This window comes from Calonectris borealis, chromosome 7, assembly GCF_964195595.1.
Source record: "Calonectris borealis chromosome 7, bCalBor7.hap1.2, whole genome shotgun sequence".
NCBI lineage: Eukaryota > Metazoa > Chordata > Aves > Procellariiformes > Procellariidae > Calonectris > Calonectris borealis.
This window is the reverse complement of record NC_134318.1, coordinates 2727601-2745715: the sequence shown is the minus strand read 5'-3', so window position 1 is coordinate 2745715 and position 18115 is coordinate 2727601. Positions and strand designations below refer to the sequence as shown.

General features: G+C 56.0%; 2 protein-coding genes across 5 annotated transcripts; both read left to right on the top strand.

Moving 5' to 3' along the window:
* The first annotated feature begins 6480 nt into the window (after positions 1-6480).
* On the top strand, positions 6481-13423 carry LOC142084560 (lysosomal acid lipase/cholesteryl ester hydrolase-like). Of its 4 annotated transcripts, XM_075155407.1 has the most exons (10): positions 6556-6585; positions 7629-7746; positions 8367-8565; positions 9487-9596; positions 10304-10442; positions 10707-10724; positions 11110-11206; positions 11847-11918; positions 12995-13060; positions 13190-13423. In XM_075155407.1, the coding sequence occupies exons 1-10, from the start codon at positions 6577-6579 to the stop codon at positions 13421-13423; spliced, it is 1062 nt and encodes a 353-aa protein (XP_075011508.1). In that variant the 5' UTR covers positions 6556-6576. The 4 variants fall into 4 exon arrangements, with proteins under 4 accessions (XP_075011507.1, XP_075011508.1, XP_075011510.1 ...); XM_075155406.1 differs by lacking the exon at positions 10707-10724 and having other exon boundaries at positions 6481-6585; positions 10304-10449; positions 11060-11206; XM_075155409.1 differs by lacking the exon at positions 10707-10724.
* A 1700-nt stretch (positions 13424-15123) lies between these two features.
* PAOX (polyamine oxidase) lies at positions 15124-18101 on the top strand. The gene is made up of 7 exons (XM_075154047.1): positions 15124-15226; positions 15632-16124; positions 16204-16403; positions 16637-16892; positions 17108-17220; positions 17304-17461; positions 17929-18101. The coding sequence occupies exons 2-7, from the start codon at positions 15649-15651 to the stop codon at positions 18067-18069; spliced, it is 1344 nt and encodes a 447-aa protein (XP_075010148.1). The 5' UTR covers positions 15124-15226; positions 15632-15648; the 3' UTR covers positions 18070-18101.
* The last annotated feature ends 14 nt before the right edge of the window (positions 18102-18115 follow it).

Here is an 18115-nt window from a genome sequence, read left to right as displayed (position 1 = left end):
TCCAGAGGAGCATGGGGGTTTTCAGCACAGACGTCTTGCCATGTGCGGGCGAGGGAGAGCTGCTTGTCCAACACTCCCCCTGCGCAGGGATAACTCTCAGTGGCTTGTGACGCCGGCAGATGCCCACTGCCCACGATGCAACTGGCATCCCCCACCCTGTGCCCTGCAGGGAAGAGGTGGGTCGCAGAGGGCAGGTCGGAGGGCGAGGAGGGGTATCGAGCCCAGCACCGCTGCTCTCCAGAGGCAAACCGTGGGTCTTAGCAGCACACTTTCATCCAAGTGTCTGGAGATGGTGGGACGGGGCTGTTGGTGCACGTCCTAGTAGGAGAGCTGCCGTGGGCTCTCTCTGACTTATCATCAAAGGAGACCGGCTGTAAAGGTGTTTCACTTTCCAACCCTACAGCTAGAATTGACCACAGAAGAAAACAGGACGGGGTGTGGTAATCTCAGAGTGTAAGAATTAGGCTATAGGTTAGATATGATCTATCTGGAGTGACAGCGATTAGCTAACTCACGTAGTATATTTGTAATGACATCTTTTTCTCTGTGATTCGTTATTTACTGCAGCATTCTTACAGGACTGCACTGTGTTCATGCCATGGATATCAATGCAAATGCAAGAAGACTCTTCTGTCTTTGCAAATAAACACCCAAAGCTTGGCAAGCCGTTTCCCCAACAGACTTCTGAAAAGTTTGCAAGAACTTGTTTAGTTAAAAAGTACTATTATTTTTACTTCTGAAAATATATAAAAATTGCAGGGTTTAGTCTCTTCTCTTCTGGTCAGGTTATAATGTTTCTGCCACTTCTATAATTATCTGATGCAATGTGCGTATTGCATTATCTTCATTCGTTGGCAGTCTCCCATGACAGAGGGTTTTAGTGAAGTTCTCTCTAAATCGGGTCTGGAAGCACTCTGCTCCCTATGGCACTGGTACTTGCTTCCCATCTCCTGTTAAAGGATCGACAACGGTTGAAGCAGTGCATTTTGGAAGCAACCAGAACAGTAAATAATCAAGGTGCTTCTAGCATAAATATTGCGATGTTCTGTCATGCGGGATTGTCTTGATATAAGGCAATAAACGGATTGAGTTACACGGCAAGCTGTGTTGATCTTGCCGGGACTGGAATCCTTGCATGTCTCAAGTCTGTCAGGCAAGTCAAAACTCATCAGGCAGGTCCACGGTGATGCCACAGGTCCAAGGTCAGGCTGGGACATCAGCCCATGATGTCGGGGTCCAGATCAACTCAGTCTCTTGCCCTTAGACTTCATAACGTAGCACGAGGCCTTCACCACCCCGATGAATGTATTCATGGCACAGCAGTGCTTCCTTTTTATTCTCCGTGCACGAGCAAACCAACCTCAGCCATACGTCTACATGTGAGGAGGGTGTTGGTCATTCAGCCACTTAATTTTCTTCCAGATGTGCTCATGCAAAGCAATTCTCGATCTGCTTGCATACGGCACACAAGGCCAGAAGGGCTTAAAACCGTGTCACATCCCGTTCAAAATACAGCAGTTGCACCATGTTTGCTGACCTATAATTTTCTATCATCACCACGGTCAATGCTAAAAAAGGCAGCACACGCATGACCTGTGGAGCATATGACACAGCAGGCTGTGTCCACACTGGAGAGGTGGTGAGCACGACTACTGCAGCGTCCGTCCCTCCTGAGGGTTAGGCACAGGCACGTGGAGTTGCACTTTTGTAAGTAACCCTAGGATTGCTTTGGTGTCTGCTTTAAGCCACGCACTGGCCTACGCTGCTACTTAGAAACTGATTTGTACCAGGGTTAATCTAGGGTAAGGTTTCATCGAGTTATGTCAGAACGTGTACAGCTTTTCCGTGGTTTTTTGACCCTTAACAGGCAAGCCTGACAACAGTTTGCAGCAGTCACCGGCATTGCTGAGTAGATTCAGTTTTATTCAGTTGAGGAGATGTCGCTTTCTTATTTCAGGAACTATGAGCAATTTCTGTGTTATTTCCTATGTTATTTCCAAATTTCCTTTTGGGATTGCTAGATGAATGCTTGGAAGAAAGACCCAGTAACTGGTCTTTGAGACTTGTATTTTCATATATATATTGGTACTTTAGGCAGATGGGAATGGTAGGCGGCCATGGAAAGTTACGGTTAGCCAAAATCATGATCGGGTATAACTGCCCCCAGCGCTCTTCACAAGCCTGTGTTGGTCTCCATTCCTGACCCTGGACTATGTTGTGTGGGACATGTTACTGCTCCCTGAAGGTCTCTGATAGCCCTGACCAGGGCTTTGGCTAAGCTGAGCCCAACCAGCTTTTCTCCAATACATTGGAAAAAAGCCCAAGAGCACTATGACACCAAATTTGAAAAATGTTAGTATTTCTTTACTGAGAAAGTTTGCTGAGGTTGGCCCAGGTCTGTTCATGAACAAACCAAACTCCTTTAGCTTTAAAATACTCTTTAAAGCCAATTGTACAATGAAGAGAGATCAGAGAAGAAGTACAAGAAGTTCAGGGTTGTTATGGGCTCTTCTGAACAAAGAAACGGGGGAAGAATTAGCTGAGACAAACCACTGGTGACCACATCTCAGTTATTTTGCAATCAACATTTAGGAACATTTATGCTTTTGTTGATTCAGCTTCACTACTGTGAATAAAACAATCGCATGAACAATTCTAGCAAGGTGTTGTGAAAAGAATTCGTTGTTTCATCAAGCTTCACTATGCAACTCTAGCATGAGTAAAACCCCTACTAAACGTGTAATCAGAGATGCTGGAGATATCCCAGCCTCGCTGAGGGACTTTAAACTAGGAGAGGTACAACCAGATAAGCACTGCTTTCCTTATCGGGTTCTTTACTTGAGCAAGGTTCTCCAAGGTTACTGCGAGGGAAGCATGCTTATCTGGCAGGAATTACACAACAGTTGATGTTCTTTTATTGCTAAAATCAGAATGATACTCTCTTTCCCAGTTCAGGACGCCAAGACCAGATGACAACTCGTTAAGCATCTCCCTGCTTGTGACTGGCTTACCCTTGTGCTTGGCAAGAGGCAACGGATAGAAGGTACCAACCAGCATCCTGGGCATACAGTCTGGAGGCTTGTACATGCGTGAAAGCACCAGGAGAAACACCAGAGCAGGAGTTAGAGGAATGGTATGCACTGATAGCCATGGACATGATTAACACCAATCAAACTGGTAAGGGCTGAGGAATGTGTTGCTTGCACCGTGATGCACCACAGAGAAGGTGACTCATCAGCAGAAGAGCTGCACCTGTTAACAGAAGGACAGCAGCGAGGATACAGCACATTTCATGGGCTGTTTCTCTTTCTGGTATCCCAACAGCAGGATGGGTTACAGTCCTATGATACCTCAAACAAAAAAGTGAAAGACACCCAGCGGCAACGTTGCCTAATCTTTATGAAGCGTGAAGTTAACAAGATGCAGAAGCAAAACATCACACCATAGTAACTTTTGACTCCTAAAGGACCTTAAAGGCAAGAAAGAGTTGGCCTTTGGGCCTCGAACCCAGAAGGCGTATGGAGGACTAGGTAGCTGGCAACCTTGCCTTCCTTGTCACACTCAGATGACCTTGGCCAGACCACCTGGATACACGCATTTTGGCCCCTCTGAAAATGTGCGTATGAGAGTGCTGATTGGTACAGTCTACTTGATTAGAAAGTTAAATAAAATACCTTTCTGTTTCTAAAGAGTCTTGAGTTTTCTTACATTGGTTCCCACAATAATACTGTAAAAACATCCCATGAGTGTGGTTATACAGCTTCATTTTAAGATGCCCGTGATAGTCTATCTAATATTTGGTTGTGCACCCTACCATGTATTATGGGGTCCTGACACCATAGGTTAATACTAGTGACTATTTACAATTCTGTTAAGTGTACAATCACAGCAGTATCGTGATGGCATTGCTCTTTCCACCTAAACTTGCACCTATGTGTCAAAACACCCACCTCAGGTCTCCTAACTTCAAATAACTCAAAGGTCTTCATTTCTTCCGTTGACTAAGCTACACAAGAGTTTCTCGGTGAAAAGCTCGCTGTTCTTTGGCAACTTCTCTCCTTCCTCCCACAGTTATGATAGTACTGGTGCTAAATCACACGCTAGCCTCAGCGCTGGTAGGCTGCTCCGATGGCCTGAGGATGCTGGTGAAGTCTCTGCTGCCTTTCCAACCTAGTACTAGTACTTAGTACCTCCGCTAGATAACTGGTACCCAGTGGAGGTAGAAGGCAGTAGACTTGACAGGGGATGAAGTAGCCGACGATACAAGTAAAAGGTGAGGTCTGCCTTGATGCTGTTGAAGGAAACCTGACGGTAGAGTAGAAAAACACAAGCTGGGTAGGGGTTTCTCCATCCGTAGGGTGATTTTTTAACTCCTCTTGGAACGCGCACTGGAATTGCCCTCTACACAACCTGTAAAGTCCATCGTATGCAGTGGGATTTTTGCGCTCGTGGGAGTGGGAAGACATTTTCAACAGCCCAAAGTAAACACAGGGACAGAAGTAAGGTAATGAAACAGTGAAGGCTCTGGCCACACCCGCTGTCAGGAAGATAGCGCCCACACACACAGTCCCTTTGTGTCAGCGGTTGCGGCACTGATAGAAGATTACAGTCTGGCGGATGGAGTAAGACATGCGTGTTTTGGGCTGTGTTTCATAACTCGCACGCTGCTCATAGGCTATGGCTGCTATGAACATTAAAAGTCAACCCAATCCATGACCAGGAAACGTATACTCAAGCAGAGCACCTGGTAGCCAATCGAAGGCTCGGTCTTTTAGGTGGCTACCAAGCAGCTACAGAAAGGCATAGGCTGTAAGGTAACGGGCTGGAGGTGGACAATAAGCACCTTTATTCTGTGCAATATCTGTCGCTTCAGCCAAACGGAGGCGTTGCACAAGCTCTCCTCCGCTCTGCCATCCATTGGCAAGGTGCTAAGCTTGGTGCTTTTCCAGAAAACGTTGCAGAGGTTTTGCAAACTGCCAGTTGCAAATACAATATCGCTTGGGCGTAAGGGCTATGGGGAGGTTGCCTGGGCCACTGTCACTTTTGAAGAGTGGTGTAATCACCGAGTGTCTCCCACCCAGGCAGCCGGCGAAGCCTGACTGTCCACGGAGACCTGTCCATGGAGAGGTCGGCACGCTCCTGAGGCCTTGTGAAGCTGGTGGAGCCCAAGTCCTTTTGTTGCTCCAGAAGCTCTTCTAAGAGGCATTCCCAAGGCTCCCTGGGAGCTAGGAAATGACCCTTTACAAAGAAAACCTTTTGGTATTTTTTTGCTGCGGCCATCCCAAGCTAAAGGTGCAACTCCATAGCTGAAATTCCTTGCCGTGCCACTCCGGCTGCTTTTGGAAACGTAATCCTTTGCAAGCACGAAAGTCATGACCACATGGCCAAGCAGAGGAAGTTATCAAAGATATGACAAGCGCGCACATCGCTTAATTGGAGGACACGTGATGTGGTCCGGTGTGGTGCCAACACAGCAGGGCTCTGACACAATGTGCTCTTTTCAACAGTGGTGATGATAGAGCCACCACCATTCACGCCGCCAGCCTGATCGGATACGACAGTGGGCTCCTCTGCCTGGTAACGTATTTTCTTCTGCGTAATTCAGATTTGCATTGGAGCTATCTGAAGGTTGATAAAGCATCGATTGCTTTTTTCCTTGGTAATACCATGGAGAGGGTTACTGGGAATATTTCAGAGGGCAGATATGTCTCACGGTGTGGGAGACCCATTGGGAGGAGGAAGAAGGGAGGTAGAGAGTAACCAGATGGCTGGTGAGAAGATTTGCAACTCATGCTACTGGGTTGAAGCTAAGCTCTAACTTTTAAGAGCCTGGCAAAGCATTAGAAATCATATATAATATTAACTGTGTATATTAAAGATAGATCTCTGCTCGGGACAGAAGTCTCTAAGGTGATCAAAAAGGTTTCTGTTTTTTTCAGGCTACACTTATTTAATAAATAGTCTTCCTATGAGGCTCTACCAGTTTCAGTTCATAGGATCCTTGTGTTAATTGTGACTCCTGGGTGCAAAAGCTAAGTAATAGAGAAACAGCAAAAGCATAGCCATAGTCATAGCCCAGCCAAGCTAAATGTGTTCCTTCCGTAGCATAAACTCTTACTTCGGATTAATTCCCTCTGTGCGACAATTGGTCCGATGGTATTTTCTATCACTTTAGTTTTTGCGTTATAAAGCTGTTTCTTTTCTTTTTACCATTAAAAATATAAAAATGGGTCTTACCTAGTACCAGACCCAGTCTGTACGGAGGAATATGAAGAGCCTTGTGTGGATTGTAATGGAAGCTGGAATTGGGAACCCCCTCCGCTTCCCCAGCCCAGACCGGGATATAGAGTCTTCAGATACATAAGGAACTTAACCCATCATAACCGAGTAGAAACATTCATAACAATGTTTAATAACAATAACAATAACAATAACGATAACGATAACAATAACAATAATAATATTTTACACAGACACAAGATGTGGCTGTTTATTGCAGTCCTGTTTTTGACGCAAGCACCCGCCAACTCAAAAGATGCCATTGAGCAGAAGGCGGCGATAAATCCCGAGACTTTCATGAATGTTGTAAGTCGGGAGAACTTTGAATTTCCACTCTGTCTGAAAGTTTGCGGACATTTAGCTGGGGGAGAGCGGGACGGAGGGTATGTATGCGGAGAGGGCTCGGGTCACCCCGCGCGCTGGTGTTGTTGAGGGGTTTGATACGACGTTGCCTCCATACCACCACTAACGAGCCCCGCTTCCTGGAGGAGTCCTCCTCCTCCCGGCAGTATTAAGTGCAATTATCAGCAGGTCAGTTAGCGAAGGGGGTAACCCCAGTCTGGATTTGATCAGACATCTTCCTGGAGGGTAGAAAGCTGTGCACGGCTCCTCTCCTTCAGCTGCAGCAAGTCGCTCCGGCCCGTGTCCAGGCGAGACCTGAAAGTCTCTGAAGGTGGGTTTGGACGGACCCGAGACGTGGGCAACAACATCGCTGAAATCAATCTCCCCCGCCCACCGTGACAGGGCGGGCATACACGCGCAGGCAGGATCACAGCTGGATTTCACCAGACCGAAATTCCCAATCTGTGGAGTTTTCCGCACAAATAAAGCTCAGGCAGAGCCTCGGGAACCCTGCGACAAATCCTACGGGGCTTGTCCTACTGCCCTTCCAGTCAGCCCAGCTCGGCAGGTTCGATATGCCCTGCCACCTTGTCTGCCCCGCGCATCAGCTCAGAGCGTGACACGACACGTCCTGCCGACACGGCAGCTGTCAGTAAATCCTTTTGGCTTTAAACTTCGTTTTTGGAAAGATTTCAAGCGCACGTGCTGCTGCACGCTGCCGCGGAGCCCCGCTGCCGCCGGCTCCCCTCCTGCTCGCAGGCGCCAGCCCACGGCTGCGCGTCTCCGCTTCCCTCGGGCACTCGCTGGGGCGGGCGTGGGATTCGGGCAGAGCATCCCCTCTCAAAAATGTCCTCGGCTGACCCGGAGACACCCCGGGCAAAGCAATGTCCCAGCTGCCGCGGTGTCCCGGATTTGCACAGGCTCCCAGCAGACGAGGGATGAGCTCTCCAAGTCAAACCAGCACCTCAGCTACGGAAAGCTTTCCACCCGGGTTTTTCTTTCCCCAGAGCCAAATGATCTGCCACAGAGGGTACCCTGGTGAGGAGTATGAAGTCCTGACTCGTGACGGCTATTACGTCAGGCTGAACAGAATTCCTCGCGGGAGAGAAAATCCTAGGAACAGAGGTACGGCTCTATTTCACAAGGAAGCCAACAATAAAAAAAACAACCCTTAACATAACAAGCAGGTGAAGGGATGAACCTTACCAGGCCAGGGGAGTATTTCTTGTTAAAGCAAAAATACCAAATCCACAATACTTCCCCAATTTACAGTCAAGGCTTTAGCAGCCGGCGTAAGAAAGCGTGCGTGCAGCACGGCAACCACCTTTCATATCCAGCAAAGCCTTGGTTTTAAGGCTCAGAGGGTGCAGGCGGACCTTAAGAGCGCTCCTCATTTTATTTTTTCCCCATAAATTTGTGACTTTGGGGTTTGAACTATCTCAGGGATGAGCCTGTACATCTGAGCTTTCACGTGGTTGTCATGAGTGGCCACGGTACTGAGCTTGTGGGGATGAGCACCCGGGGTCTGAAAGGCTTAGGAGGGACGTCCACAGTTCTCCAGCCTGAGACAATGAGGGCGACCACCACGAGACAGCTACGGCAAGGATTTCTTCACCAGGAGACGTCATTAAAATGCACATTGTATGTCCCCTGGCAGTGCAAGAAAGGCTTTATTGGCCTGAATTTGGGGTGAGTAAGTAGAGAAATTCTGGTTCAATGAAATGCGCTGTTTCTTTCACACCCAGGGCCCAAGCCGGTTGTGTTTCTCCAGCATGGATTACTTGGAGAAGGCAGCCACTGGGTGGAAAATCTGGCTAACAACAGCCTTGGCTTCATACTAGCAGACTCCGGCTATGACGTCTGGCTGGGAAACAGCCGGGGAACAAGATGGTCCCGGAGACACCAGCACCTTTCAGCTGACCAGGTTGAATTCTGGGATTTCAGGTGGGCTGGAGCGGATTACAAAAGCACGGCAAACTTCTCTGTCCGTCGCTAACCTCTACGCAGAGGTGGGTGCCTCCAAGCAGGCAAGTCGGAGCACCTAATCCCCGGGTATGGCCTCCCCCAGACCTCCCGGTGACGTGCCCGGGGAGGATGGAGGTACCTGTGCAGACCTGCTTGCTGACGTGGTGCCAACACCTCCCTGCAGCTGCCTGGCCCTGCCGAGAGCGCAGGGCACTGCCGCCTGCGTGGGGACGCCCGTCCTGCGGAGACATCAGCCCTGTCTTGGGGCCTCTGCGGGGTCCTCCCCGGCCAAGCCCCCCAGCAAGGCGTCCACAAGCGTCATTGCCACCTCCCTTCCTCCTAGACGTCATCCACAGAAACCTTGTCCCCAAGAACGGCTTTTTAAGCTGTTACTGCCTCTCCAGAGCTGATCTTCAGAGCAGTCCGGGATTTCCCAAGCTCATAAACATGCTTCCAGTAAGAAAAACCTAATGAAGTAGGTCTGCGTTTCACCATATCACACTAAAAGGCATATGGGCAGGAACTGGTGCCCCATTCCCTTCCGGGAAAGAGCATCTCTAGGAGCAGAGCTGGTGCCGTAATCCTGAGGAGAGCCAGCTCTGGGTCTGCAGAGCTGCTGTGTATTGCACCGGAATGCACAGTTTCTTTACCGCTAACCATGGTTATGGGAGGACTAAGCCCTTTCGGGGAAGGATGAGCCCATGGCAGGAGGGATGCCTTCGGACCCTGTGCGGCTTCACCCAGCACAGGGCTCTCCTAGCTCATAGGAATTTTCTCCTGGAAAATCAGGCGCAGATGTTAAGCCCGTCAGTATACGAGCAATGCAGGCCGTCAAAATTCACGGGTAGATTTGCTCTCCTGGTGTTACCTTATAACCAACACGCTACTCCTGTGTTGCAGCTTTCATGAAATGGCAATGTATGACCTCCCAGCCATGATCGACTTTGTTCTGCGGAAGAGTGGGCAGAAGCAGATCTATTACGTTGGCTACTCCCAGGGCTGCACGATCGGTGCGTTAGAAGGGGTTGCACATCGCGTTACCTGGACCGCCTTGAAAATGTTCATTTTGGTGTTTGCAAGCAGAAAGCAGAGAGGTCCCACCTTTGCGGGCTGCCGAGCAGGCAGGCTAGGTAGAAGGTCTCCTACAGCAGGAAGTCCCACGGCAGCCATGCTTTCCATACAAGACACCTGGGAGGACCAGCGTGCTCCGAGAGGAGTAAGAAAGCTCCTGGTGACCCCAGTAAGCTCCTTGCTGCAACTATAATTCAACCTAGAAAACCGAATTGCAGTGTTCCACACCAAAACCAAAGGCGTTTTGTGTGGAGGTCACAGCTTCTGCTTTCCGATGAAACTCATGCTGCTTCTTTTCACCAGCTAGGCCATCAGGGGTATGAGGTAACCTCTGTGACGACGATACCCTTTAGCAGTGGTTGATGGAAGTAGTGTTCCCTTCGCCCGGTGAACGGGGCAGGACTTCCCATCAGTGGTAGTCGTTGAAGCGCCTCATCAGCCACTTCTAACCATAGGAATAAAGGCGCTGTCTCCTTTTGGACATCTCTAGCACTAATGTTAAGCAGAAAGGTGGCAAGAGATCCCAGATTTCTAATTGGAGATAATGCCAGCTAAACAGATCCGGGCAGCGCGTCCAAGCGAACCCTCGGATTAAGCACCTGAAGAAAGATCGACCAAGTCTTAGGTTGTTTTTCTGTTTTCTCAGCATTCATTGCGTTTTCATCCATGCCAGAACTGGCTCAGAAAATCAAAATGTTTTTTGCCCTGGCTCCAGTAGTGACAATCAAGCACGCCAAAAGTCCCATCATGAAAATGTCCTTCCTTCTGGACAAGCAATTCAAGATGTTTCAGGTAGGGGATTACTCCATGCTCTCCTCCCCTGAACACACCGGTGCTAGAAAAGGGATTGTGCCCAGACGCAGTCCCCGGGGCTATCCGATGCGGCAGAAAACAGTTAATTCCCGCTGATTTATAAGCACAGACACGATGTGGGTGCAGGTGCACTCCTGCATGGTCGCGCTGTTGAGTGCATGCCTGCCTTCCATCTGTAGGATCTTCAGGTGCTGAAACCGGTCTTTCTATGGGGCACTTGTTGAATTCCCAGCCAGACCTCCTGGAAAAGAGCAGTTTTACTGTGTTGATTTAAATGACAGTGAAAAACGAATCCAACTCTTGGGGGAGGTGGGGGGGAAAGAGGAGAGTCCCGAATATTGATTTCCCTGGTGCGCGTTCAATCAGCATCGCCTCCCGCGATGAGCTGTACACATCTCGGCGAGGCAGGAGGGCAAAAGAGAAGCGGCTTTGACTCCTGCGGGCACCCTGTGCCACACAGCCCCTCACCGCCCGGCTGGTGGGACAGCTGACGGGGACAGCGGCCGGCGGCGGCTCGGGGGAAGCAGTCCGAGGGCTAGGCTGCAGGGAGGGAAATGCAAGAAATCAACCTTGCCCTTTGCTTCTGCAGCTTCTGCTCGGCAGAACGGACGCCTCGCTGCGGATGAGGAAGCTGTGGAGGTTTCTCCCCCAGCTGTGCGGGCACCCGCTGCTGCACAAGCCCTGTGCCAACCTCTTCTTTCTGCTGGGCGGCTACAACGAGAAGAACCTCAACATGGTGGGTGCGCTGCCTTGTGTGGGGGCGAGGGAGCCGGAGCCCCGGGGTGCACCGCTTGGCTCTGCCGACCCCCCTGCCTGCTGCCTGCCCCCTCCCTCCTCACCCCCAGCACTCACGGGCAAGCAGATGCTGCAAGGGCACCGCGTGTCCCTCTGCCAGATCCCTCTCTCGCTGCTTCTCCTCCCCAGATAGGGAAAGTCCCCAGGCTCTGCTGGGTGAATGTCAGTGGCCAGGTGGCACCTGACAGCATCTCTGCGTTAGGGCTGCCTGTCTCCGAGACCAGCTGTACCTCCCACCAGCACCCCTGGGGTGCAGCCCCCGCTCCTACCCACCCTACAACCAGTCTGCTGAAGCAGCATCTGGGTGACCACGGGTAGTCACTAAGGTCTTGCGCAGAGTCCCTGAGCCCAGATGAGGTATCTCCAGGAGCTAGGGGTATCTCATCCTTCATCACCGTTCTCCTCCTGGACCCGTCTCAGAGCAATGGATTTTTAATGAAAGTTATGTTCCTGAACCTGACCCAACTCTCCAGGCAGCGTGACTCAGCAGTGGCTGTTTTGGGAAATGCATCACCTGGCAACTGCCGTCCTCGCTCCTACCCGTTGGAAAGGAATGATAGCTTGAATATGTTCCCTTGCAGACGCGGCTGGATGTGTACACATCCCACTATCCAGATGGGACGTCTGTCAAAAACATGATACACTGGGCCCAGGTAGGTTCCCTGAAAAGCAGATACTTCACCCCTGGGATGGTCCCTTCACTGAGAGCCTGGTGTGTCCAGGGCAGACGTCAGAAGTCCGGGATCTTGGACATTAGCAGCTCCTGAGAAAGTAAAGGCAAGAAATTAGGCATACAGAAGAGGTGCTGGATGCAGGCTGAGCTGCCCTGGTCCTTCTGGGGACCAGGGGACACTGGGGTGTGCGCCCTGGGCTGTGCCAGGCAGGACAAGGGAAGGGATGGGGAGGCCACAGCTGGATGCTGGGACCAGTTTAGGGCCCCCAGGGATCCCCAAAGCAGAACAAGCCCGGGGACGTCATGGTGATGGTGGGTGGCAGCCAGGGTGTACCAGGAGAGGCTGGGGGAGCTGGGCTTGCTCAGCCGGAGACGAGGAGGCGAAGGGTGATCCAGTGGTACCTCCCCCTGCCCAAAGGGGTCCTGGAGGTGCTGGGGCTGGACTCTGCCCGTGTGAGCAACCTGCTGCAGCTGCGGCGTTGGCCCTGCTGGAAAAAGGGTCAGGCTGGAGACCCCCACCCTGGTGCCTCCTTGCACAGCCAAATTATAGGTAACAGGGAAGGCAAAAAAGGTCTTTTTAATCAATGCAACTATTGTATCTGAGCTTTCGCCCCTAGCACTCTTATAATAACTAAGAAGCAACTCTTATAATAACTAGGGTCACTGATGTCTCTCTAGTCTGAGCCCGAAGTGTCATGAGAAAGTAAGGATGATCAGGTTGTTGAGGGAAAACTCGCCAGCGTGAAGTCCTCCAGCAGCACCCTGCGCACACAGCTGGTGATGAGCAGGTTTTCCGAGGCACCAGGGCAGCCAAGGAGACGCATGCAACACCTTGGTTTGTCAACCCATAGCTAGGGACAGGCGTGGAGCTGGAGGTAAAAGCATCACCCTGTTAAAAAAGGTGGAAAGTCTGGCTTTGTAGGGATGCCACCTCCTCCTGCAATGTCCCACGCGAGCACCCTCTCGTGATGCGGTCTCTCGAGGAGGCCGGGAGATGCTGGACCCACGCAGCAGTGCTCGCTGGCCTCCCACCACAGATCTATCCTCTCCTCCCAGGTGATGAAATCAGGAGAATTCAAAGCCTTCGACTACGGCAGCAAAAACCCAGCCGTGTATCACCAGGTAGGAGGCTGCAGCGGCAGCGCTGGCGGCTGGAGATGCCAGGGGACTGTCCTGGGTGGTGCGGGGATGGGCTGGCTTCCAGGGGTTGACCACAACGGCGGTTGCTCAGAGCCCCCTGTGTCCCTCCAGGAGACACCTCCCTTCTACCGGGTGGAGGAGATGCCCGTGCCCACTGCGGTGTGGTCGGGGGGCGAGGACTGGGCAGCTGACCACAGGGATGTCCTCCTGCTGCTGCCCCGCATCACCCATCTCGTCACCTATGGCCACATCCCTGACTGGAACCACTGGGACTTCATCTGGGGCTTGGACGCCCCTGGGCGCCTCTACAGCAGCATCCTGGAGCTGATGGAGGGGTCCCGGTAGAGCGGCGGCTCCCCAGGGAGATGCCGGCGGCCTGCCCCTCTCCCTCGGCTGGGACAGCCCGACGAGGCGGTGGGACATCCCCTGCTGTCCTCTCCTTCCTGCTGGCCTGACACGCTTGTGGTGATGGTGCTTCCCGTGCATCCCTCAGTCGTCGGGGTTTGTTCTCCTCCTTGCTTGAGAGCTCCTCAAGGACCAGTGGCACCGTGCAGGCAGGGCAGCGCCGGGGTCAACCGCGGCAGGAGCCACCGGCCAGGCAGCCCTGCTGGAAGGGCCCCGGGGTGATGGTGGAGCTCTCCTGGGCTGTGCAAGGGGGACGTGGGGACCCTGCCGTGACCCCACAGTGGCTGCCCAGCGGGTCAGGGATTAGAGCACCCAACCCATGAGGAGCTGGGAGGGAGCTGGGCTTGTTGGGTCTGGCTGTGGGGAGGTGGGGGTGTCTGAGAGCAGCCCCCGATCGCAGCACAGGCAGGGATGGAGGGGGTGGATGAGGCCAAGCCCTTCTCAGCAGCAACAGGCGATGCAGCGAGGGGCCCCGGCCCCGGATCGCAGCCCAGGTGGGTTCAGGTTGGATGTGGGGAACGCTTCTTCCCCAGCCAGGTCCCCAGGGGGGTGGAGGGTCTCCGTCTGGGGGCAGTTCAGGGCTCAGCTGGGCCAAGCCGGGCACTTGCCCGCACCGTTTGGTCCCGGGGCTGAGCAGCCGGAGGTCCCCGGGGACGGCTGCACGGCTCAGCGCCGACACGCTGGCAATGCCCGTCCTCCGTCCCTGGAAGCCGGTGGCCCCAAATGCCCCGGGGCCAGGTCACAGGGCCACTGTCCCCCCAACAAAGCTGCCACCAGGCTGGTGTCCTGTGGCGGTCCCTGTGTGGTCTCACCCTGCTGCTTGCTGGAAAACCAGAGAAGGGGAAAATCTCTCCAAAATAAACGCTCAAAGGGGATTTCAGGAGCCTGCACCGCAGCTCTGACACCCCGGCTCTTCCTTGCGCGTAAATATTATCCGGCAGGGATGAACGCGGCTTGCCCGGCGGTGGTGGGGTGACCCCAGCCACAGCCGGCCGGGCTTGCCCCTTGGCAGGGTGGCATGGCCGGTGCTGCCCGAGGGTCCCAGCTGGGTGGGCAGGAGGCAGGGGCATCCCCCAGGCAGCACCAGGGCAGGAACCGTCGCCGGCAAAGAACCACCAGGCAGCCTCGGGGACAGGGAGCTTTTATTCGTGGCCACAACGGCTCGGAAATCACCGGCAAGCGGGAGCTCTGGGGCTGGCCCTCGAGGGCAGCCGCCTGCCTGCGGGACCGCTGCGGCGCCGGCAGCTCTCCCCGGTGCCGCCGGGATGCGTGGGGCCAGGCCAGCCGCCCACGGGCCCAGCGGAGCGGCCAGCGGCTCCTCCGTCCTGCCGGTGCGGGACGGGGAGAGGAGGAGGGTGCTGAGGCGGTCCCGGGGGTGCCCCCCACCCCAGGAAGGGTCCCCTCGCCCCCCCCCAGCCTCCTCCCGCCCCCCCCGCTGGTTTTTGGTCCCCCCAATGAAGCCCCATGAGAAAAGACCCCCCCGCGGCTTCTCCAGGCGCGGGGGGCGGGGCCTGGCGGGGCGGGGCGGAGAGGCGGGGCCTGGCGAGGCGGGGCGGGGCGGAGGGGGCGGGGCCGTGGCGGGCGCCATGGAGGGCGGCGGCGGCGGCGGCGGGCGGCGGGTGGTGGCGGTGGGCGCGGGCCTGGCGGGGTTGGGGGCGGCGCAGCGGCTCCGCGGCCACGGCTCCCTCCGCCTGCTGGAGGCAGCGGCCCGCGCCGGGGGCCGCGTCCGCACCCGCCCCTTCGGTACGGGGGAGGCCCGGGGGGGCGGCACCGCGGGATGGGGCTGGGCAGGGGGGGCGGCACCGGGGGGGGGCGGCACCGGGGGGGGGCGGCACCGGGGGACGGGGACGGGTCCGGTGGGGGCGGGGGGCGGGTGTACCGGGGCAGGAGCAGGGATGGGGGAGCTGCACCTGAACACCCTCCCTACCCCGTGGGGCCAGTCCTGAGTGGGATGGACACGAGGCTGGGGGTGTCCGGTCCCGTGGGTGCAGCGGGACCAAAGCAGAGTCGGTCACGGGTGGCACAGGGGGAGTGGGGCAGGGGAGAGGGTCTGGGGCTGGCTCCGGCTTTGGGGGGGCACATGGGGTTCCCCGGGGACTCCTGCCACACGTACGCCTTGGGGTGACCCCCGGCCTCCCCTCCCCGCAGCGTCGGGGCTGGCGGAGATGGGGGCACACTGGATCCACGGCCCCTCACCGGGGAACCCCGTCTTCCGCCTGGCCACCCGCTACGGCCTGCTGGGCCCGGAGGCTGCCCGGGAGGAGAACCAGCAGGCGGAGGCGGGGGGCCACCCCCCGCCACCCTCCGTCACCTACGGCAGCTCGGGGAGGGCGCTGAGCCCGCAGGCGGTGAGCGAAGCCCACGACCTCTTCGACACCCTCCTGGCCTCTGCCCGCGCTTTTCGGGGGGCCGAGGAGCCACCAGCGGCCAGCGTGGGACAGTACCTGCGGGCGGAGATCGCCCGGAGAGTCCCCGCTTTGGCGGGGGGCGAGGAGGACGCCCGTCGGCTCCGGCTGGCCGTCCTCGCCACCTGCTTCAAGCTGGAGTGTTGCATCAGCGGGACCCACAGCATGGACCTGGTGGCCCTGGAGCCCTTCGGGGAGTACGTCTCCCTGCCCGGCCTGGACTGCACCTTCCCGGGGTAAGCGCGGGGCTCTGGAGGGGGACGCGGAAGAGCGTTTTGGGGGGCACGCCGTCCCCAGCGGCGCCTCCTCCCGCAGCGGCTACAGCGGCTTGCCCGATCGCATGCTCTCGGCTCTGCCGGAGGGCACCGTCCTGCTCAACAAGGCGGTGAGGACCATCCGGTGGAGAGGGTCCTTCCGCGAGGAAGGGGACGAGGCCAGGGATTTCCCCGTCCGGGTGGAGTGCGAGGACGGAGACGCCTTCCTCGCCGACCACGTCATCGTCACTGTCCCGCTGGGTGAGGACACCAACACCTTTCCTTGTCCTGCCTGTCCCCTCCGACCAGTTGGCATGGTGGGAGATGGGCAGATGGAGGGCAGGGACCTGCCCAAACCCCTTCCCAGCCTCCCCTCTCCCACCGGGGTTCCCGATGGGAGAGGGGAGGCTGGGAAGGGGTTTGGGGAGGAGGAGAATATCTCAGACCCCATTTAGGAGCCCGGCAAACAGAGCTGCCCGATCTTCTGCCCGCAGGTTTCCTCAAGGAACACCACCAGGACTTCTTCCAGCCTCCCCTGCCGGAGCGGAAAGCAGAAGCCATTCGCCGCCTGGGTTTTGGCACCAACAACAAGATCTTTCTGGAGTTCGAGCAGCCTTTCTGGGAACCCCAGCAGCAGCTCCTCGAAGTGGTGTGGGAGGACGAGTCGCCCCTCGAGGAGCCTAGCGCCGACTTGGAGAACAACTGGTTCAAGAAGCTCATCGGATTCGTGGTCCTCCAACCGCCGGAGCAGTACGTGGCCGGGAGCGTCAGCAAAGGGGCATCATGGCCGGGGCGGTTGGGCATCTTCCAGGCAACGTGAAGGAGCATCTTGGTCCTGTCTGGAGCTTCAAGACCTTCTCTGGGTGGCCCGTGACGCAGTGGTGCTGCCGGGGCAGGGAGGGCACGGTTCCTGGTGAGCAGTGGGAGGGCGGCAGGCAGCTCTCGGCCCCATCTTTCCTCCCCAGGCACGGGCACGTCCTCTGCGGCTTCATCGCGGGGAAGGAGTCGGAGTACATGGAGACGCTGAGCGATGCGGAGGTTCTTGGCACCATGACGCGCGTGCTCCGCACGCTGACAGGTACCGCCGCCTCCTCACCTCAACCCCCCTGGGGAAAACGTGCACCTGGATTTCTGGATCCCGCCCAAAATCCGTGCCCGCAGGGAACCCGCGCCTGCCCGCTCCCAGGAGCGTGCTGAGGTCCCGGTGGCACAGCGCTCCCTACACCCGGGGCTCCTACAGCTACGTGGCCGTCGGCAGCTCGGGGGACGACATCGACGTGCTGGCTCAGCCCCTGCCCGAGGACCCCGAGGACCCCAGGGTAATTGCTTTTGGCCTGGGGGATGCAGCGGCCGTGGGGGGAGCAGGACCCCCTGGGTGTGGGGATGATGGGACAGGGGTGGGAACAAGATGCGCCAGGCCTTGAGGAGCACAGGGAGGTGGCATTCCCCACTCCCGCACCATTCAGGGGTCACCGATGCTTAGGTCACCAACGAGACCCCCTTGGCTCTTCCCACTGAACCCCATGGGGGTGGGGGAACACCATTTCCATAAAATCTGGGGACATGCAGCTCCTTCCAACCACTTTCCAGCATCCTCACGGCATGGGGTGGGTCTCTAAGGAAGGGAAGGTGCCCGCTCCTTGGTCTCTACGTGGCTGCAGAGCGGGTCATGCGTCCGCGGGGTGCCAAAGGGCAGGGAGATGAGGCTGCTTTAGTACAACCCGGTGTCCCCGCCGGGCTGGGGGAGGCAGCAGACCCCCAGCGCTCACCTCCCGCCTCACCGCAGCCTCTGCAGCTCCTCTTCGCCGGCGAGGCCACCCACCGCACCTTCTACTCCACCACCCACGGGGCCCTGCTGTCGGGCTGGCGAGAGGCCGAGCGCCTCAACCAGCTCTTCGAGGCACCCAGCCCCGCTCCTCGGCTCTGAGGCGGGAAAATAAAACACGCGCTTCGCAGGTCGCTGCTGGTCTTTA